This window comes from Equus asinus, chromosome 21, assembly GCF_041296235.1.
Source record: "Equus asinus isolate D_3611 breed Donkey chromosome 21, EquAss-T2T_v2, whole genome shotgun sequence".
Lineage (NCBI taxonomy): Eukaryota > Metazoa > Chordata > Mammalia > Perissodactyla > Equidae > Equus > Equus asinus.
In genome coordinates this window covers 19,143,637-19,165,824 of record NC_091810.1, presented here as the reverse complement: position 1 = coordinate 19,165,824, position 22,188 = coordinate 19,143,637, and the positions used below count along the sequence as shown (strand labels likewise).

General features: G+C 51.9%; 1 protein-coding gene across 12 annotated transcripts in view; it reads right to left on the bottom strand.

Annotated features, from left to right (window-relative positions):
• Positions 1–22,188, bottom strand: part of SRGAP3 (SLIT-ROBO Rho GTPase activating protein 3) — a 246,090-nt gene that overhangs the window by 113,061 nt on the left and 110,841 nt on the right. For all 12 annotated transcript variants that reach the window (XR_011496353.1, XR_011496354.1, XR_011496355.1 and 9 more), the window contains exons 2-3: positions 20,922–21,114; positions 1,825–1,987 (exon numbers count right to left, since the gene is read on the bottom strand). Coding sequence is in view for 9 of the 12 variants with exons in the window: in XM_070492686.1 (XP_070348787.1) it covers positions 1,825–1,987; positions 20,922–21,114 (356 nt within the window). In the remaining 3 variants the exon portion in view is untranslated. The remainder of the gene's footprint in view (positions 1–1,824; positions 1,988–20,921; positions 21,115–22,188) is intronic.

Sequence of the window (22,188 nt, the reverse complement as noted above, 5' to 3'; positions counted from 1 at the left end):
CTCAGGAAAGAGACCCTTCATTTCCTAAAGGCCCTGATGACCCTTTCTCCGTGAGTCATTCCCACCCATGAAAAAAGATGTGACAGCAACGACGGGCCGGGGCTGAGGATGGGACCAAGTGACCTGAATCTCTTCAGTTTGGCTTTGCAAAGCATCGTGTGATTTTTTTTAACTGCACTCTATTTACCTTCCTAATTATGTTTGCTTACGCAGCTATTAAACTTAGACTACATTTCATAAACACGGCCCCGGGAGGAGACTAGAGCATATGTGTGGTGAGAGGGGATTAGCCAGCAACTACAGGTTTCCTACAGAATCCTCCTCAAAGTGGACAATCCCAATATAGAGATGGAGAGATTATTATATTTCAAATAAGCTCATCCTCTTCCTTGTGCTTCTAGCAATCCCAGGTCACCGACTCCCCAAAATTGGCACCTGGCAAGAACAGATGAGCTAGATTATTTTAGTAGTAGTAGTCTGTTCCAGTCGCATAGTAACAGCCAGCTTTCCTGAGCATTGACTGAGCGCCGGGCCTGTTCTCCGGGCTGTCCCTGGGATCCACAGTCCTCTTAATCCTCGCAACTGCCCTGTGGGTACGTCTATCCTCATTCACAAATGAGGAAACTGAGGCACAGTTTGAGGAACAAGCCCAAAGACACGATAAGTGATGGAACCAGGATTATGAATGCAAGAATTTAAGAATTCTGGACTGGAGACCACACCCTGAACCACTTCTCAATAATACCTCCCTCCTTCCCGTGCATCACTCCCTGTAACCCTCACACTGGGCCTGGAGGTAGCTGATCTTAAGCCCATTTGATAAAGAGGATGAAGCTTGCGGAGGCTAAGTACGTGCCCATTTCACAGACAAGGAAGCTGCAGTTCACAAAAGTGAGTTCAGTTCTACAGACACTGACGCAGCACCCAGAGTTTCTTTCAGGCAGTGTGCAAGGGGCTTAGGCTACAGAGACCCCAGGGGGCAGGAAACGTCACTCCACAGCCGCTTCTGGATATTTATGTGGGTAAAACCTTCTGAAAGCAACCGGACCATCTGTTAAAAAGCCTTAAAAATGAGCAAACTTTTGACCCACAAATTCCTGTTGCAGAAACTCATCCTAAGAAAACAGCAGTGAATGTGACAAAGGTGTATGCACAGACGAGCTCAGAGCAGCACTATTGTAATAGTATGGAAATCGCCTCAGGGTTCAACAATGAGAGATTGGGGAAATATTCGGATACATCTATATAACGAAATACTATATAATCGCTCCAAATGTTATGGAAATAGATGTATTGACATGGGAAAATTTTATAGTCGAGTGTTATATAATTTGTGAGGTGACGTAAGCAGATAGTAAAATTACATATGCAATCTGATCTCTTTTGGGAACAGTGTATATGTATACTAGAAAATGTATCCATATGAGCACTCATAGAAAATGTATCTGCATATGTACATATAAAAAGATTCCTGGGACACCAAAGTAAGTATCACTGAGTGATAATGTTTCAGGTGACTTTAATTTCTATGTGTATACTCATCTCCATTTTTCCAAATTTCCTACAATTAATGTATACTACTTACCTAACAATGAAAGGGTTTTACTTTGTGGTGGTTGCTGAAGTGGCTAAGACCACCAGCCACATCCAGGACTCAAACTCAGGGTCCGGGGTGCCAAACCCAGCCCTTGGCCCCTTGCACCCTTCAATACATCTGCCCTCCTGGTGCCATGTCCCCAAACCATCCCATCCTGGCTGGCACAGTATTAGCCATGGCGAGCCTGGGGCAGAGACCCAGGCAGGTGGGGCGGCCTGCTTGCCCACCTTTTTGAAGAGTCTGATGACATCCTCGCTGATCTGGGAGAGGCGGACGATGACATTGTTCATGAAGATGTCATTGAGGGTGGCGTGGTCTCGGCTCTCCCGCCTGGTCTGATGCAGGACCAGATACCAACAGTTCACAGGCGAGAGGAGGTACTGGTCCTTCCTGTGGAAACCAAGATGGGTCAGGTTGGCTTCACTGGAACTGTCATCCACACAGTGCTTTACATTGTCACCCACCACGACTCGTTTGACCTTCAAGGGGCCCCTTTAAGGTCAGTTTTATTATAACATGTTTACAGCTGCAGCAATAGAGACTACGAGAGCTGAAGCAGTCCTTCCAAGACCACAGAGCAGTGCTGGGGCCAAAACCCAGGTCTGTGACTCTTAGTAGCATCCCATTCCACTCTCCCATTGCTTGTGGTGTTTGCTGCGTGCATCTCTCCCTTCTGGGAAGAAGCTGCCTTCCCCGGGGCTAAGAAATACTAAACCAATAGTGTTTGAAATGCTTGTATGAGTTCTAGAACTATGCGATGGACAGAAAAAAAAGCAGACCTTTCTCCTCCCCTTCCCTGCCTCCGCCCCGCCCTGAGTCCCCTCAGGCTCTCAACCCCTTTGTCCTCCTCCAGGTCAGCTTCTGTCTCTGGCTTCTTGGAGATGCGTGCTCACCTTCGGCCCTGGAAGGAGCTGAGGGCCAGGAGGATTTCAGATTCTCTGTTGGGGAGGAGAGGCTCAGGAGAGCTGCTTTTGAGTAAAGTACATACAAGACAAATAAGTCTTTGTCCTGCAATGATTGATAGATTCTTAGCATCCTCTAGCTGGGCATTATGCTAAACAGGGGTTCCCACAGTGTGGTTGGTCCCCAGACCAGCAGCACCTGGGATCTTGTTAGGAATGCAGCTTTTTGAACCTCACTGCAGACCCTGAATCAGAACCTCTGCGGGTGGGCCTGGCAATCCGGGTTTTAACAAGCCCTCGGGGGGGATGCTGAGTCATACTGAAGTCTGAGAAGCGCAGATCTCTGTGCCATTGTTTCCTGAAGCTTGGGAAATGGGATATTTCCAAAACAAAATGGAGGTCTCTCTCTCTCTCTCTCATCTATACTTTACCAAATACCGCTCTATTAGGTTCAATAAAGGGTGCCATGCCCTATTCTCTAGGAAGAAAAGGGAAGGGCAATTAGAGACCAAAATCAAATCAATAATCCCATGTGGCCACATGGGGTATCTGGGCTGTGTTCTTGACCTCTGACCCTGACCCTTCCCTTACTCCACTTTCCAGGATGGGAAAATGATGTTGGAAAAGCAGGATGTGGGGCAGAGGCCCATTCACCACCTGAGGGTGACTGGCTCCAAGGCCCTCCAGGCCTGCCTTGCTCCACCCCTGCCCCCAAGGGGACCACCTCCAGGGACTGGCCATGGTCACCCTCGGAAGTTCAGCCTCCCACTATCAGCGTTTTTGAGGAAGGGAATTCTGCTGACTCTTGCTACAACCACATCATCCTCCCAAAGCCAAGTGAACGGGCTGGAGGGTGAGCCCCAAGGGCCCCTGGGGAGCTCCGGAACTCCCCCCACCACACCCCCACCCCACCCCAACCCTTGGCTTGGGAAGGATAGATGAGGAGGGGCTGCTTGATTTAGAAGAATTTTCTTTCTGTCACCAAGTGGGCTAAAAATCTGTCTAAGTGGCAGGAGTCTGGGAGACGGGCATGTGGTTTAGATAGAGGATGGATATGTTGGAAAAGGGAGATGTGCTGCCATAGGAGACATGGACCGCTTTCTCCTTTGCTCACAGCCTGGAGAAAAAAACCAGAACCCTACAATTCACCCACCCAGCCGGAACCCCTCAGCATTTACTCCGTGTCCGGTCTCAGGTGGGCCCTGGGCGACCATGACACAGACTTGCCTTGGAGCGGCTGAGGCGGAAGAGAAGATTACAGTGGAAGGTGATAAAGCGCTGTAACAGAGACACACGCAGAGCATCAGTTCTGCTCGAGAAGTTGGAGAAGGCGCCGCCCTCCTCTGCTCTCCATGTCCCAGTCACATGGGCCCATTTGCTTCCGTGCCAGGTTCTTTCCCACCCAGGGCCTTCACGCACAGTGCTCCCTCCATCTGGAACACGTTAGCCCCGCTCTTCTCCCGACAGCCTCCTTCTCTTCCTCTAGGTCTTGGCTTCAATGACGTCTCCCCAGAGGGCACACCTCTGACCACACTGTAAGGCAGGGCTTTTCATTGTGGTCCCGGCCCAGTGGCATCAACATCACTTGGGAACTGATTGGAAATGCAAATTCTCAGGGCTACCCCAGACCACTTAATAAGAAGCCCTGGGAGTGAGCCCGGCATGTGCGTTTTAACCAGCCCTCCAGGTGACTCCCACGCACGCTCGAGTTTGAGGACGTCTGCCTTAAGGAGTCTCCATTCCCCCACTCACCCTACTGTAAGTTCTTCCAGAACAGGGACTGTTTTTGTTTTAGTCACCACATCCAGTGCCCAGCAATGGGCCTGGCACACAGAAGATGCTACGGAAGAGAGACCCATGAGAAAAGGTCACATTGTGCTGGGTCTTGAAGAATAGTTTTCCAAATAGAGGGGCAGAGACAGATGAAATTGTAGGCAGAGGGAACGGCGGATACAAAGATAGAGAAGTGGCTCAGTGAGCTAGAATTCTGAGTGTGTTAGAGAGGAGTCATAGGACACGAGGCTGAGACACAGGTGAAGGGCATGACTGGGGGGTGGGCATTGAATGCCAGGCTAAAGAGTTGGGACTTTACCCTCTGGGCCATGTGGTTCTCAACCTGGGTTGCACACTAGCATCACTTGGGAAGCTTTGAAAAACACCAAGCCCCAGGCCCCATTCAAGACCAAATAAGTCAGAATCTCCGGGGCAGAGCTTTGGTATTAGTATTTCTTAAACATTCTCTAGAAGATTCTAATGTGAAATCAGGGTTAAAAACGCCTGCTGTAGACAGTGGAGTTATGGCTGTTATTTAAGCAGAGGTATGATCTAACCAATGTATGTCTTAGAAAGATCACTGAGGGCAGACTGGAGAATAGACAATGGATGCGTGGACAGGTGTGAGCACAGGCATGGGGCTAGAGGCAGGAGGACCAATCAGAAGGGAACCTCAGTCCAGGAGAAGAGAGACGAGGAGGGCCTGGGTGTTGGCAGTGTGGCCTGAGAGACTCTCACCAGGAGGGCAGGTCATCTGGGAGCCTTCCTGGAAATAGAGAGGAGGAGGGAGGGGTGGACGGTGATCCCGAGGTTCAGAGCTCAGGCGACCAGGTGGATTGGTGGACGCTGATGGCATGAACCGAGACGAGGACTACAAGGGGAGAAGGTGGTTTGGGGGGGAAATACTTTGCTTATCTCATTTTTCACTGCTTCCTCGGTGGCAATGGAAATGGAAAGATTAAAAGAGAGATGAGATAATTGAGCTGTTCCCTAAATTACTTCGGAGGCTTAGCTCAGCCTGGGATGCAGGAATTGAACAGCATCAGGGAATTAAATGTGCAAAATTTATGGCAGTGACAGCCAGAAGGTACGTTTCACGGGGAAGGAAAGAGACAAGTGTTCTTGAAATGGTGCGGAGGTGGTGGGATGGCTTAGGGACCATTAATTAGGTCACCCAGCCAGAGATTGGATAAGAGAAAGGCAGAAAGGACAGCGCTTTCCTTATCAGAAGCTGGGCAGGAGGCAATGCAACCTCAGATGGAATTACAGGGGGAGGCAGAGTGAGTGGAGGCGAGGAGGAGAAAGTCACCTGAAAGCAACCAAGGACTTGTCAAGCTCAAGTGAGCAGCTGCTGGGAAGACGAAGGCTTGGTTCATTCAGGCTTTCATTCATTCAGCGTCTGTGTCTGTGTGGACGTGCCAGGCATGGCTAGGTGCTGTGGATGCAGCAGGGACCAGGGAAGGCAGGACCCTGCTCCCACAAGCCTTCCACTCGAGTGACAGAGGCACACAAGGAAACAAGATGAGACACAGCCTCATAAATGTGGTGACTGAAAGGAGCCTGCGGAGCAGAGGAAGGTCCCCTGACCCAGATCTGGTGGTGAGGTGACCATGGAAGTCTTCCTGGAGGAAGCAGTTTCTACACTGAGAACTAAGGGCTGGAATGGAGTTTGATAGGGCAGGGCTTTCAAGGTGGAGAAATACGATGAACAAAGGCCCAGAGGGAGGTGGAGAGAGCAGGCTGGGGAGTGGAACACAGCTGAGGGGGCTCGAGCATGATGTTCTGGGGTCGGGGTGGGAGTGACAAACGAGGCTGGAGAATTAGGCAGAGGCCACATAGCCAAGGGCTTTTAAGTCCCATCAGAGAGTTTGAGCTTCGTCCTGAGGTCGGCTGGGAGCCGTGGAAGGCTCAGAGCAGGAGTGAAAGGGGACACTGCATTTTCAAACTCTTATTCCTGGTACACTGTGGGCTCGAGGAGGCCAAGAGGGAAGTTGAGGGATTCAAGAAATCCTTAGGTAAACCAATTAGACTTGGACATTGATGGGATGGGGCTGGGGTTGGGGGGTAGGAAGGAGAAAAAGATGTCCAGGATGACTCCCAGGTTTTCCGGGTTGGGCACCTGGCAGAGCAGAGGTGGCATTCACTGAGATGAGGAGCAGGTCCGGGGGGGGGGGGCAGGGAGGGGCAGGGAGGGAAGGCAATGAGTTCTCTTGGAACATGGCGGGTCCAAAGGGCTTATGGAACATCCAGATGGGCTAGAGAGACAAGTGTGGAAGTCGGCAGCAGGCCCTCGGGTGATATTTGAAACCACGGAACAACATGGAACTCTACAAATGTGTGTGACCAGGTGGCAGAGGAGACAGATCCCCAGGAGGCTGGAGGGAGGGGCAGGGCCAGGCTCCTCCCACCCGCTATCTGGAAGACAGCCAGGATGGGGAACAGGTGCTAGCTCGTCCTTCTCTTTGAGATGCTGTCCCAGGCCTGCCATCCACCAGCAGACCTGTTCTCTTGGTCCATCCCAGCACAGGAGCCTGCTTGTTCCACTCCCCCCACCTTCTCCCAGCCCTGGCTCCCCTCGTGGGGGGGCAGCTTATTTGTAGACCAAAAGGCTGGGGTGAACAGGGCCGTCCACGGCCAGGGTCAGGGCAGAGTTGACCGCTCTGTGGAAGGCTGCCGTCTGCAGCCTTGGCCTCAATGGTACCAGGCTCTCACCACGTTACAAGGAAGATGGAGGGCCTCCGATGGGACCCAGCACGGTGAAACAGAAAGACACGTGGACCTAGGGGTGGGGGTTAATTATGTCCACACTGCCCATGCAGGTCAGCTAACCCCTGTGGCCTGGCTACTCAAACCACATCATTAACATTGGGATTAAACACCAGAAATGAGCTCCAGGGTCATTCATTCAGCAGTTCATCCACTCAATACATTTTTATTGGCTATTTCATATGGACCAGACCCCAGGGACACAATTTTGAGCACAACAGACACAGTTCCTGCCTCCATGGAGCCTACAGTCGCCTGGGGAGACTGACTGCCCTCAGAGAGTCCAGCCGACGTGTGTGGAGTTAAACTGCAGGCGGTGCCAAGGAGGAGAGCACGTGCCTGAGAGCCCATAACAAGGGGACCCGGCCTGATTTCGGGGGTCCCTGAAGTGTCCCTGAGGAAGGAGTCTTCTGGCTCGGCTCTAAATGAAGAGTTGGAGGTGAAGGGGACCATGAGGGTGGTGGGCTTCAGGGAGAGGGTCCCAGGTAGAGGGAACGGAATGGGCAGAAGCTCACTGAGGGGCTAGGAGCTCAGAACAGAATACAGGCCAGTGTGGCTGAAGTGTAGGAAGCAAGGGCGGGAGGGGGGAGGGGAGGGGGCAGGCGCAGGGTCTCTGGGGCTCTGGCCAGCGCCTAGATCACCATCCCGTTGGCCAAATGGATCATACCAGGGCCACAGGAAGAAGCGCGCAGGCCATGTATGGCAGGTGGACACCTGCCTTCAGGGACCTTCAGTTCTGCGCTTCCCTCTTGAAAGTGGACCCCCTTTGACCCGAGACCCAGCTCTCCACGCCAGCAGCCCTTTTGGCCTGCCGCAGCCACCCTTTGGGAGGACATCAAAATGAACCTGGACCGCACTCTCTCTTCCGAGGCACATCGTGAGCAGCCTTTCTGCTTTTCCAATCCTGCATCCCAGTGTCTACTCAGCAGATGGAAGCTGCTGAGCTAAGGCATAATGTGAGAACTTTCACATATATATGTATATATCTTCTTTTTTTTATGGCCAGGAATAGCAAGGAAAATTTCTGGTGAGTCACAGCTTTCTTTCTTTGGCCAAGGAGCCGGGTACGAGGCTCTAAGAGACTGTGGCTAGAGGAGAGAGCCCGTGCCAAGCTGGTGAGTTAGGACGATGCAATTAGCAATGAGCCAGCTTCTCGGCTGGCGCCGGAAAATTCCGCTTAGCAAACAGAACCCACTTCCAGGCCTGCAGAGCCCCGCGTTGCAGATGGATCCAAAGCCACTGCTCTGGGATTGTGGTCCCTCTTGGGGGAGGCAAGCTCCTATGGCTGACACCGTCCCCAAGGCCCTGAGTCCCTGCCTCTGGCTTCCTGCTCCCTTCCAGGACGTTCCTGGGTCTTGGGGATGCTTGGATGGCTGCCAGCAAAGCTGCCTCTGAAAAGTGCTCCCTCAATTAGTTGCAGGGCCAAAAAAGGTGTGGTCAACCTCTTCTACCTAAGCTGCCTCAAGCAGGATTTGGAATTCATTGCCCTTGCTCAGAGCATGAATCATTAATTCTGCAAATATTCACTGAGCGCCATATCTTTGGAGCCAGGCAATGGTAAGCAAAATGAGTCATGCTCCCTGATTCACGGAGCTTACAGTCCAGTGGGGCCTCAGATGACAATCAAATAATCACACGAGTAAATAGGAAACTGCTTCGGTGAGAGGGGCTATGAAGGAGAAACACACGAGGACCTGCGCATCTCCCGGTCTCCAGCACTCCCCCTATTTCATCGTCATTACAGCACTCCCACGCCTGAGACCTGTCCTGTTCATTTCCTTTCTGGTTCTGACACCTCTCCACCTTACGTCTGTCCTGCTCACCACTGTTTGCCTGCTGCCAGGCAGCGCTGGGCACACAGTCGGCTGAAGAGGTGAAAAGTGCCACTGAGCTGGAACCAGAGGATGGGTAGGTTTTAACATGGCACAAGGATAAGGGAGAGTGTTCCTGGCCATGAGTGTGAAGGCTCTGTGTGTATGGGCACCTTCTAGAACCCAGAGAAGGTGGGTATGGCCAGAGAGCAGAGAGGATGGGGCGAGGGGTGGAGACAAGGCTGGAGAGGCAGCGTGAGCTGGGGCCTGGAAGGACAGGGTGAGCATCTGGGCTGTGTCCTCCTTTCCCAGGGCTGCTGCAAGAAAGAGCCACTGCTGGGGGCTGAAACGGCGGGAATATGCTCTCTCCGTCCCCCAGGCTGCAAATCTGAGACCAGGGTGTCAGCAGGGCTGGTCGCCCCTGGGGGCTGTGAGGGGAGCTCTGTTCCATGCCTCTCCCCTCACTGCTGGTGGGTTGCTGGTGGGCTTTGGTGCTCCTTGGCTTGTAGACACATCACCCCAATCTCTGCCTTCACCTTCACGTGGTGTTTTCCCTGGGTGTCTGTGTGCAAATTTCCCCTTTTTATAGGGACACCAGTCATGTGGGTTTAGGGCCCAATCTAATGACGTCATTTTTCCTTGAGTACCTCTACAAAGACCCTATTTCCAAATAAGGTCACATTCCAGGGTACTGGGGTTCAGGAGTTCAACACAGGAATTTTTGGAGGACATAATTCACCACACAATAGGCTGCCACCCCAAGTGGAGCAGGAGCTGGAGGAGAGTTCACATGATGGCTCAGGCATCTTTCCTGTACGCATCAGAGGAGCAAATGGCCCCTTGACACGGAGGATAAAGTCTCACCTCCTCAGCTGGCGTTCAAGGCCTGCCCACCTGCCGCCAGTCCAGCCCTCCCCCTGAGCCCCCTCTGCTCGCAGAAACCTCCTCCAGGCAGCGGATGAAGCTCTGAACCAGGGATGGGTTTCATCATTTATCTATTTTTAGCCCCTCAGGGAATCTGAGGCCATTGGACTGGGAGTTGGAGAGCATGATTCAGGTCTGGACTCTGCTGCTAAGTTAGCTGTGTGTTCTTGGGCTTGTCACGCCACCTCTCTGAGGCTTTACAGTCTCATCTACCAAATGGGTAAAAATAGGTTATTCGCGTTCCTGGCTCGGCATCTTTGCATGTTCTGTCTTTACCCACTTCGAATGCCTTCCCCTCTTCATTCCAGGCAGCAAAATCCCACTCTTCAAGGTCTCGTTCAACGGCCTTTCCCTCGGGGATTCTCTGAGATCCACAGATGGTTCTGTCGGAACCGCTCATTTTGATCTTCTCATGCAGTTACTTCCGGATGACAGCCTTTATCTTCTTGCTTAACTCACCTCATCTGTTGCCACTCACCCACGTGGGGCTTGTTTCACAACTTATTCAATAAGCCCCCGGAAGGTAGGGATGATCTCATATTTCCTTGTATCCCACCATAGCCCTTGGCAGAATCGGACTCATTCATTCATTCATTCACTCTTCTAGTATTTTTCTGAGTATCTGCTCTGTGCTAGGCTGTGCTAGTCATGGAGGATTAAAAAGATGACTGGATGTGCCTTGAGAAGGCTCACAATCTAGTAGATGAAGTTAACACAAACCAAGAATTATTACGGCTATTGTTCAGAATACCTTTAGCTGAAGTGACAGAAATGCTCACTTCAGACTTGGCTTAAGCAAAAACAGTAGTAATGGGAGGAGGAAAATTTTAAAGGATCAAAAACTTTTATCAGAAAATGTAAAAGAATAGGAGGTGGTTGGCCTCAGGCATAGCTGGATCCAGGGGCTCAAAGGAAGTTATCAGGACCTGGTCTTACTCTCTCCATCTCTTGGCTCTGCTTTCCTCGCTCTCTGTGTTGGCTTTACTCTCAAGCCAGCCTTCTCCAGACAGAAAGTAACACTAGTCATCCCAGTAGGAAGAGAGCTTTTCCCTAGTCATTCCACCGAAAGTCCTAGAATTGTATCTCATTAAATTAAAGCTCTGTGGCCAAGATAATACAATGCAATCTAAAAAACTCTAGATATTGTTATGAAAAGAAGGAGGGAGAGATGCTGAGCAGGGGTGAGTAACAGATGTCTACTATGTTATGCTGTGTGAGGAACGGGATCCCAGAAGAGTGAAGGAGGGAAAGAGGGAATGGTTAATCCCACCTCAGGTGGATGGGGAATCACAGGAACATTCTCTCTGGGCCTTGAAGTACACATAAGAGTTTGCCAGGTGGAAAGAGTAAAGATGGGAGCATCCTGCAGGCAGAGGGAAGCCTGAGTGTGAAAATGTGACAGGACTTGGGTTGTGCTGGGGTGATCTGGCCAGGGCAGAGGTGAGGCAGGGGCGGTGGAAGAGGAAGCAGCAGTGGCAGAAGGGCCTCATAGGTGAAGGCTGAATGAAGGTTTGAAGCGGGCCAGTGATGTGATCGCCGGGGCAGGAAGGCCAGTTGGGAAGCTGAGCAGCTGTCTGGGTGAAGGGAGGAGTTTGACGTGGGGCTTTGCCTTGGAGCCACCTGGGGGCAGACGGAGGGCGTGAGGCTTCAGGGCAGGGGGACCCAGTGGCAGTTCACTGACTTAGAAGCTGCCTCTGGCTGATTCCGGCGTGGAGGCAGAGTAATTCCTAAGGGGAAGGACTCCGTGCACGGGGTCAGCCGGCTGCAGCAGGTTCCGCTCACGCATGCTGGCGCGCTGTGGAGCCAAAGGCAGGGGTTCAAGCACCAGTTCTGCCCTTCACCAGCTGGGTGACCTTGGGAAGTCAGTTAAAGCTTTTTTGCCTCATCTGTAAAATGGCGTTGATAACACTGACCTCACAGTGGCGCTTGCTTTATTATCATTTATAATAATCTTTTATAATACATTTGTAACGTGTTCTTGGGACCAGAACGAAAGTCCCTGCCTCATTAGGCAATGCCTGGCCCATCTCATCCTCTCTTTACCTGCAAGCCCCTTTGCCTCCGTTTATCCATCTGTAAAATGGGTGCACCACGTGATGTGTGCAGTGCTAGGCAGAGGAAGGGACCCACGGCTCCACTGGCCAGTTCTTTCACCAATTGGCTGTGGATCCTAAGCCAGGGCTCCCCCTGGCTGGCCTTCAGGTCCCTCACCTGTCAGGTAGAGACAATGACACCTTCCTTGACCCCCTCCAGCCCCACAAGTATTCGTGGGAAGATTTAAGCAGCTAAAGACTGGGGCTGCCCTTGCAAAGTGTAAAGTACTATATAATCGTCAAAGGTCATTATTATCCTATTTGCCTAATAGAATCGAGTCAAAAACAACCCCTGCATATTACTGCTTATTAAAATCTCCTATATTACAACATCCATTTTTCATTTTTAGAGTAAAATTTAAATGATATGCATGCATATACGTATATTAAGCATATCAGACATAAATAAATCATGTCCTGGGTACTTTGGAAGTCGCTGATTATAGTCTCTGAGGATTCCAGGAAACCTGGCGTGGGATCCGGGAAAGGGCCAGAAGGAAGAACTGGAAGGAGAAAAAGGGGCTGTGGCCATCAGGGAGCCCACTCTCTAGGCTCAGCCTCTGCCTTAAAATCCTTCCCAGCAAAGCAAACAGGAAGGTGCAGGACGGAGAGGGGGCCGTGAAAGACGCTCACTTTCCAGGAGGAGCTGGAAGGGGCGCTCGGGGGTCCCATGTCGGCTTCGGGATCTTTGCCATCCCTGCAGACCAGCCTACTTCATCCCTCCCTCTTGACTGTCTTTTTTTACGTAAATGAAATTGTTTTTTAAATTATTTTATTGAGGTCATATTGGTTTATCACACTGTGTACATTTCAGGTGACCATTATTATATTTTAGTTCACCACCAATAGTCTAGATTTTATCCATCTCCTTTATGTGCCCCTTTACCCCTTTTGCTCTCCTCCCCTCTGATAACCACCAATCTGTTCTCCTCATTCTTGTGTTTGTTTATCTTCCACAAATGAGTGGAATTTATTTATTTGCAGAAGACTTCCCTAATCTTAGTTAAAAAAAAAAAAAATTAAAACACCAGCATCACTTGCCCTAACAGAAGGGAACTGAAAAAGTAAGTTCAAGGAAAAGCAATGAGTATCATTCAACCCTCGGCAGACGCTGATGCCCAGGCCTGCTGTCTGTGTGTTAAAAGGGAGATTAGAGAGGCCTTAGCAACACACTGCACCACCCCGAGATTGTCCCCTCGAGGCAACTGCAAAGATTGAAAGAGAACTGGAAAGAAAATTCAATATTCATGGTTCACGGGTTATCAGTGACGGTTCCCTCATTTTGAGGAACATTGACCTGCTCTGACCATCCATCACATTACAGAAATGAGCCCCTAAAATGCATACCCACCTCCACAGAGCGGGAACTCACGCCTCCCAAAGCAGCCGTTTCCTTGCTGGGCAGCTCTAGCTACTAGAAGGTTCTTAAGGTTGAGTTGAAGTCTGCTTCTCTGCAAATGCTACCCTTGGCCCTCACTTCTCTCCTTCTGCAGCCACACAAAATAAGTCTATGTCCTTCATGTATCTGAAGAAAGCATTTGGTAGTATCCTGTCTTTTCAGTTATTCACTCAAAAACCCTTGATAGAGCTCCTATTATGTATCAGAGACAGGCAGGGAGAGAATGAGACAGAGACAGAGAGAAAAAGACTAGAATTGCCCCTTGCCTTCAGGCAGCTGGCAGACTGAAGTGGGAGAACCAGACATGCGGACTGGATCATTCCTTGATAATCTGACCTGAGCCCCATGAGAGCGACACAGATCACCGTGGAAGGTCAGAGGAGGAGCAGCTGACTGTGGGCCTGGGATCAACAGCAGGGGCTTCACAGAGGAGGCGAACCCCGAGCTGGCCCTGGTGGATGAGCAGGAGCTGACCAGCAGGTGAGGAGGGAACCCCTGCTGCCCACACAAGGAGGGTGCGGTCTGCACTGATGGGTGACCCTCAGGAAACATTAAACAAGCCCAGAGAGGTGGGGGACACACCCAAAACCATGCAGCTAGACGCAGTTTTGCATTGCGGAGCCAGTTAACCAAGATGAGGATGCTAGCTCTGCTGCTTAACTGCTCTGGCTGTGTCCCTCTGGACAGATTAATTGCTCAAAACCTCGAAGTTTACAACTAGGAAGATGGAGATAGTAGCTGCCTCAAAGGTCACAATGTTGACCATGAAGGCTGACTAACACGATGCACGTAAAGTATCCAGCAGAGGGCCAGGCACGCGGTAAGGTGGATGCGGGGGTGTCTGAAAGATCCAACAACCCGCACAGCACAGGCACCGGGGGACCAGCAAGGATCCGGCTGGCACACTGGGAGCCATGTCAGCTGGGTCACTGGGAGAATGTCAACTCCAGAAAGCATTACTGGAAAGCCACTCCTGGTGCGACACCCATCACCGTAACAGTAGCCACTGTGAATGGGGACAGCAGCCCCCCGCAGGACCTCCCCATTATCCCCTCCTCGTTCTGAGCAAACCTTTTCTTTCTGAATCCTCTGCACATTGATAGGCTCACGTATCCGCTCCAAAAGTGCTTCTCTGCTTAGGATTCACCTGGAAGGCGAAGTCTAAATTATAGCATCTTTTTAGGAAAATCTACATCTGTGAAAAAAAAAAGTCTGTGATGCTTTATCCACAAAAAGAAGCCCTTTCTTGGCAATCCAGTCAGTTATTCACCGGAATCCTCCCTCCCAACTGCTCCGTGAGGCTGAGATGCTCCAAACCTCCTTGCAGAGACAGTTCACCAGGACTCACTACCCAGCCAAGCACCTCCCAGCTCCTCCCACGTTCTGACTTTCCCAGTTTTAAACCTTTAGAATAGAATTCCCTGGTGCTTTTTTTCACAGCTGTCCAAACAGCAGCAACCAACACGTAACCTTCTGGGGAGAGCATTTTTATCAGGTATATCCCCTGCAAGGTCAGGGATTTCAAAAACTGACAGAGCCAGAATGGAAGCGGGCTGTCGCCTCGCAGACAGAACACGATTTGCAAGCCAGGCTAATATTCCAGAGGGGAATCTGGCGTTTGCCTAGAAGAGAGCTTTTCAAACTGGGTCCCAATGAGGGCTAGTTCAGGAAAATATTAATAAGCATATGGGGGAGGCAGAATTCTGTGGTCAAATAGCTTTCAGAAAGAAGTCAACCGGCTTACTTATTGCAAAACTGGAACCACCCAACTTGTCCGGAGGATGTCCACCTACCCCAAGAAGCGGGTTATAAGCCCCTTGTGTGTAGCCCTCCATCCCACACTCCTGCTCAGGAAGGGCTCCCAGCTCCAGGCCCTTAGAAGGAAGCCACGCTCAGGTCAGCCTGGCTGGGAAAGGGCGGTGGGTCATGGACTTTACGCTGGGGAAGAGGAGGGGCCTGGAAGGCCAATGGGGCCTGAAATTGAGCTGTAAACAATTTATCATCTAGAAAATCATTCTGGGCGACAGGTCATCAGAATTCCCCTGGAGGGCTTGTTAAAACACAGATTGCTGGGCCCCACCCCAGAGTTTCTCACTCAGCAGGTGTGGGGGAGGCCCCGGGCTTTGCATTTCTGACAAGTCCCCAGGTGATGCCCATGCTGCTGGTCGGGACCACACTTTGTAAACTAGAGCTCAAGCCTCCTGTGGTGTCAACTCCCCAGTCAGGAGAGCATTGTGAAGTCCACACTCTGTCCTCTCAGCAACACCGTGCCGGGTGCCAGGCACAGGAGAGGGCGACCCTTCGCCCAAATGGCCTCCCCAAGCTACTAAGGCAACCAGCCTCCGTCGCTGCCTCCCACCATCCCCAGCCCAGAGCAACTCTAATTACCACTTGACCTTCATTCATTCATTCAACAAACATTTAGTGAGTGCCAATCATATGCCAAACCTGGCACCAGGGGCTAGGGACCACAGGTCATGAGTCACTCTCTCTGCCATCTCAGAGCCCATAGACTAGTTGTCAAAAGGGGGACAGACAAGAAAACAGTCAATTACAGCACAAGGTGGCAGCTTTTGCCTCATTCCCATCTCAAGTCAGAAAGGGGAGACAGCCTCGATTCCTCCATCCTGCCTCTGAAAGATTCCTCGCCACGGTCTACTCATCATCTGCTCCGCCGTCACCCAGGCCATTATCACCACCTGCCTGCAGAGCCGTGTTCCCACCCACCCCACTTGTCTCTCGTCCCCTCCAACTAGGGTGCTCTTTGAAAAACAGAAATCAGATCATGCTCCTCCCCACTTATCATGCCTCAGTGGCTTCCCACTCTGCCCTCAGTCACCAGTTCCAGCCCTACTGGCCTCTCTTCCCCTCCCACTGCCCGAAGGGTGGCTCCTTCTCATCCCCCGGGTCTCAGCTTAAACGCCACTTCCTCCGGAAGCCCTCCCTGCCTGCCGTTCTAGCTCAGTGTGGAGGATTACAGAGGATGCAAAGCCTTTCTCGGTTCCCCAAAGAGAGGAGGGCTTCATTTCCTGTCCGCTTGCAGCTGAGCCAGCGCGCTGAGAGGGGGATGCCATGCCAGTTCCAGGCCTGGCCTTGAAGAGGACTGAGCTTCCCCATAGCTCTCTCTGAGCTCCGAGCTCCTGCGTCTGCACTCCCACATCTGGCTGGCGCACCAGGTGGAGAGGCCCTGACACCTCATGGAGGGAGAGGCAGCCCAGGGGAGCCCAGCCTTCCAGCCATCCCCACTGAAGCGCCAGGCACATGGGGGAAGCCACCTGGGACCCTCCAGCCCAACCCTGCCACCAGCTGAATAGCACCAAGTGATTCCAGTTGATGCCACATAAAGCAGAAAAACTTCCCAGCTGAGCCCTGTCCAAATTCTTGACCCATGAAAGCACGAGACCCATTACATCCAGAGTGTTGCTGTTACGTAGAACAGAGAACCTGAACACTTTGCATTATATTTGTTTCCACCCTAGCAATCACTTCCAACAATTTGTCTTTCTTTTACTTGTTTTTTCATATTTGATTCTTCATTCCTCTCCTCCACTAGATGGTAAATTCCGCCACGGCAGGAACCAAGTCGACCTAATTCACCACTGTGAACCGGGGCCTGGCCCTGGTTGGTACTCAATAAACACCAGCTGAAGAAGCAAATCGACAAGGACAGAACACCAGGGGCACACAGAGGAAGCACCGGGTCAGACTCAAGGGAGCTTTCCAGGCCTGAGGAGCAAGCAGGTGGCGGGGTTCGAAGAGCACGGCCACAGGGTTGGGTGTCTGCCCCAACCACACCCACTCCGGGCAAGCCCCAAGCCATGTGCTCGTCTCTCAAGAGAAGGGACTGTATCTGAGAGCAGGGACTGTCTCATTAATCCCTGTGTCTTCAGCACGGTGCACCGTCCAGGAAAATAAGGTCCTCAACACACGCATTTCAAATAAATGAATGACCCACGTGGCTTCTGGGAGAGAGAAGCCCAAGCTGGAAGCCAGGAACCCTGGGTTTTCTCACTCAACAGCTCGCTGTGTGTCCTTTGTGAAATGAGCCACGCAGCTTGTCTGTGCTCAGTTGGCTTGAGATAAAACCACGGCCTCCCTCTCTGCGTCTCTGGGTTATCATCAGGATTATAAGAGAGCAAAGAGGGGCCGGCCCTGTGGCGCAGCAGTTAGGTTCGCACGTTCCACTTCTCTGCGGCCTGGGGTTCGCCGGTTCGGATCCCAGGTGCGGACATGGCACCGCTTGGCAAAAGCCATGCTGTGGTAGGCGTCCCACATGTGGGGTAGAGGAAGATGGGCGTGGGTGTTGGCTCAGGGCCAGTCTTTCTCAGCAAAAAGAGGAGGATTGGCAGTGGTTAGCTCAGGGCTAATCTTCCTCAAAAAAAAAAAAAAGAGAGAGCAAATATGTCAGAGCGCTTTGAAAAAAGGTGTTAGAATAAAAATATGTGATGGTAGAAAAGAAACATAAGATGATACTCTTCTCTAAACGTTCAACTTGCCCCAGGTAAACCCTCAGGGCTGTCATCTGAGCCTCTTTGAATTGCCGGCCACATGGAACTCAGCCCAGGTGAGTCCAGCCCTGGCCACAGCACCTCCTGGCCAGCTGTCAATTTTTCAGTTGCCTAGGTGGGCAGGCAATAGCTGGGGCCTTAGAGAGTCGTCGTGGCCCATGGAGCAAAAGGAGGAGCACTGGACTTAGAATCAAGAGACTTGAGTTCCTGACGTGGACTGAATGTTTGTGTCCCCCGAAAAGTCCTATGTTGAACCTCCCCCCAGTGTGATGGTGGGAGGAGGGCATTAGGATTGGGTGAGGTCACCACGGTGGAGCCCTCACGAACGGGATGAGTGCCCTTATCAGAGTCGCAGAGAGCTTGCTTCCCCTCTCTGTTCCCAGCCTGTGAGACTCAGCAAACTGCAAAGTGCCAGTGGCTCTCATAGAACCCAAGCACGCTGGTGCCCTGATCTCGACTTCCAGCCTCCAGAACCATGAGCAACAGGTTTGTTTACAAGCCATCCAGTCTACCGGGCTTTGTTACAGCAGCCCAAAGGGACTACGACAGTTCCCATCCCAGTTCTGCCACTAATTTGCTGTGATGTCTTGGGCAAATCAAGTCCCTCTCTGAACCAAATTTCTCAGCCAGAGCGGACTTTACACACCAAGTAAATCCCCTCCCTCCCTCCCTCCCTCCCTTCCCCCTGCTCATTCAAACACCCATCTCTGCCCGGCACTGGGCCCGCTGCAGTAGAAGAAAATGACAAGACCTGGGCCCTGCCCTCAAGACCCTGAGAGGCCACCAGGCAGACGAACACTCTTAAATGAAGTATTTGTAAGACAGCAGGACAAGCCTTCTCCGGACAGCCCGGACGAAGGAGCCAGAGCACAGCACAGACCCTGTGCATGGAGGTCCAAAGAAGAGGCCGCCAGGGGTCAGCACTGGTTGGCCCCGGGGTCAAAGGGCAAGTCCAGGCATCCCCTAGAGGCTCCTGCCTCCAACGGTCGTTGGGGGCTCTGCCGATGCATTAGCTTGGTGCAGAGGGCCCGCCAGCTGCACCGGCCTGGGCCAACACCCTAATTAGACTTTCATAGTGTGTGGAGCAGCGAGCTTGGCCCGACTGCCAGCTGGGGCTCCTGTTCCGTCTGGTAGCCTTGGTTAATGAACCCGGGAGGGGCTGGCCGAGCTCATTACAGGCGATGCGAGGGAACAGGGGACCGCCGCCTGTGTAGCCCGTGCCCCGCCTTTCCCTGTCTCCCCACGTTCACACTGAGAATGGGAAAGGAGCTGATTCCAAACCCAGAGGAAGCAGACGGCAGGAGCTGAGGCTCAGCCCGACCTCCCAGCCCCGGATGGCCCGCGTGACAGCTCAGCCTGTCGCGTGGGCCTCCGCACATGTGTCTGCGCCTGCGACTTTAGGAAAGTGTCCACATCCCGGGGCTGCCCTTGGGCTGCACCCAGGCCCTTCCTTATCTCAGGCCCAGGAGGCACAACGAGAGTGAAGGCTCAGATCTGTCTCTGTCCGGTGACTGATCCACAGACATGTTTGCATGAGCAGATTCCTCAGGTCTTCACTGTCCTCGACTTAAAGATGAGGTAATGACAGCCACCTGGCACAAAGGAAGCGCTCAGTTGTGCTCAGTAAATCGTCACTGCTGTTGTTATCAAGACAGGCGAGAAAAGGCACCAAAATGTGAGCACCGGTGGCTTCTAGGTGGCAGGCAGGACTCTGAGTGGGTTTTTTTTTCCCTCCTACTTTTAAGTACTTTATAAATTGTACACAATGGGCATTTTACTTTTGTCATTTGAAAAATCCCAATTTTCCCCAAAAAAGATATCAGAAAAATGAGATTATGTATGTGAAAGAGCCTAGACAGTGCCCGGGAGGAAGTGATTAAGCGAAGCCTCCTCCTGCAGTGAAAGTCTGAATCAATGAGATTGGGCAGAAAAACAAGCAGGGTGTTTGCAGAGGGGTAATAAATTTTTGCCCTTTAATAAAGCAATTTCTTACCCCCAAATGTCAAGAGAAGAAAGCACAAAAGTGAGTGTGCTGTGGCACAGACCAGGAGAGGTGTAAGGGAGTTTAAAGGAAGAGAGCTCCCTGGCCAAAGCAGAATGCAAAATTAGAGAGTAAGGTGGAAGCAAACCAAGCGTCCATCGACGGATGAATGGATAAACAAAATGTGGTCTATCCCTACGATGGAATATTATTCAGCCATAAAAAGGAAGGAAATCCTGTCCCATGCTACAATATGGATGAACTCTGAGGACATTATGCTCAGGGAAATAAACCAGTCACAAAAGAATAAATACTGTATGATTCCACTTACATGAGGTCCCTAGAGTGCTTAAATTCAGAGGCAGCAAGTAGAATGGGGGTGTCAGGGCTGGGGGAGGGGGATTGGGGAGCTAGTGTTTAACGGCTCCGGCGTTTCAGTTTTGGGAGATGAAAAGAGTTCTGGAGATGGATGGTGCTGACGGTTGCACAACAGTGTGAATGTGCTTGATGCCACTGAACTGTACACTTAAAACTGGTTAAGATGGTAAATTTTATGTTATGTGTATTTTAGCACAACGGACCGAGCCGCCACAAACGTACGGCTTGAGATACGAGAAACTAGCACGCGGAGGGTTTGTGCCTCGTAATAAGTAAATAAGGCCGGGAAAGAGCTCGGCACCGGTCCTCCAGGGGAGAAAGGAGGAGAAATGCTCTGAGCATCTGCTCTATGGAGAAGAAACACTGAGGTCACCGTGCTGAAGGAATTCGGAAGTGGGTTCGCTGACCCCCAGATAGAAGAGAACCGGATAGGGCCAGGATGCCCTGAGAGGAGGCGGGTGTCACCTTGGCCCAAATGGAGGCTAGCAGTGTCTGGTGCTTGGCGGCATAATAATGGCAGCAACAATTTATTGAGCGCTTACTGTCTGTGACAAGCGCTTTTCTTGGGTGACTCCAGCATTCCCTACAGCCTCCTCATGCGTAGGAACGACTGCTCTCCGCCGTTACACTCGGGAAGATGGAGCCTGGGAGGTGTTACCCTGCAGACCCAGGGCCTCACACGCAGGCCATCTGCCTCCAGCGCGTCCTCGCCTCCTTTCTGCTTTGCTGCCCGCCGCCCGCCCACCCCAGCGCGGCCTCCCAGCGCCCGGAGCCCTGGCCCCTTCTCACTTGAACTGGTGCTCCCGGGAGCTGCGGATCTTGGAGGAGAAGCGCTCGGCCAGCTTCTCCAGGCTGCGGGAGTACTCGAGCTCGATCTCGGCCTTCCGCCGGAAGAACTCCTGCAGGTCCTGCAGCAGCTGCAGCCGGGACTCGGATTGCTGCTCCAGGCATTTGAACTGCTCCGCCAGCTGCGTGCGGATCTCTGCGGGCAGAGGCAATGAGCGAGGCGTTAGGCTGGGGGTGGGGACAGCAGCGGACCACACAGCTGGCCCAGTGCCTCCGGGCCGACCTGCAATTCCAGCAGCCCCCTCCGCCCAGGGCCTCTCCAGGCGTTGGCAGCACGATCTGGCACCAGCTAGTTTTTGCCACATGGTCTAACCCAATGTTTCCCAAAGTTGAATCATTACATGTCACCACCATGATTTCTGCCACATCCACATGCCACCAACACTATTATTTCTTCCATATGATCTAGTAAATTGGCTCACTTTTCTTACCGAAATGAACTTACTTAAAATGAACAGTTTTATGTCACTACAATAAGGGGGAAACTAGGACCATCCTGGTACATAGAAAATTAATTCAACACACACAAAAATTGTGTAAAATTCTATCTAGAGACTATCGCTTACCCAAGGCCCTAAGCCTCAGCTGCTCGCTCTCTGTCAACAACAGGAAAATGGGAGCGTGCAAGGTGTTAAAGAAAGACTGTCTCCAGGTGTAGTCAGGGCCGAGAGAGGGCTGAGAAGCGACACCGGTCGCTCCTGGGTTTCTGTCTTATTTGAGGCCGTGTCTGTGCTCCACTTGAGCTCCATGCATAAACATCTCAGGTGCCCTAGGGGAGCGTCGCTCACACTTCAGGAAATACTGACTGAGCAAACCAGGTCTGTGCAACCAGGCCAAAAGTTCCAGAGCTGGGAGGTGGTGATAAATCACAGGCGACTTCCAAAGACCACAGCCAACCTCAACTTCAAGCCGGCACTGTTGACCCTGCTGCTGTCCCCATGCGTTAACTCCTTCTCAGCCCACGAGCTTCTCGACAGACGAGTCCCCACAAAGCACCCTGCTCACAACAGCTCTCCGCTCAAAACACCCCAGACCCACCTCTGCCTGAGTATTAAGCCCAACGCCCTAGCATGGATTCAAGGTCATCCGCCCCTGGCCCTGAACTCACTTTCTCAGGATTTACCAGCAGTGGACCCTCCAGACCATTCCAGCCAGTCCTTGAGATGTCCAATCCCGCCTGCATAAATGGGCCCCTGTCTGCAGCGGTGGC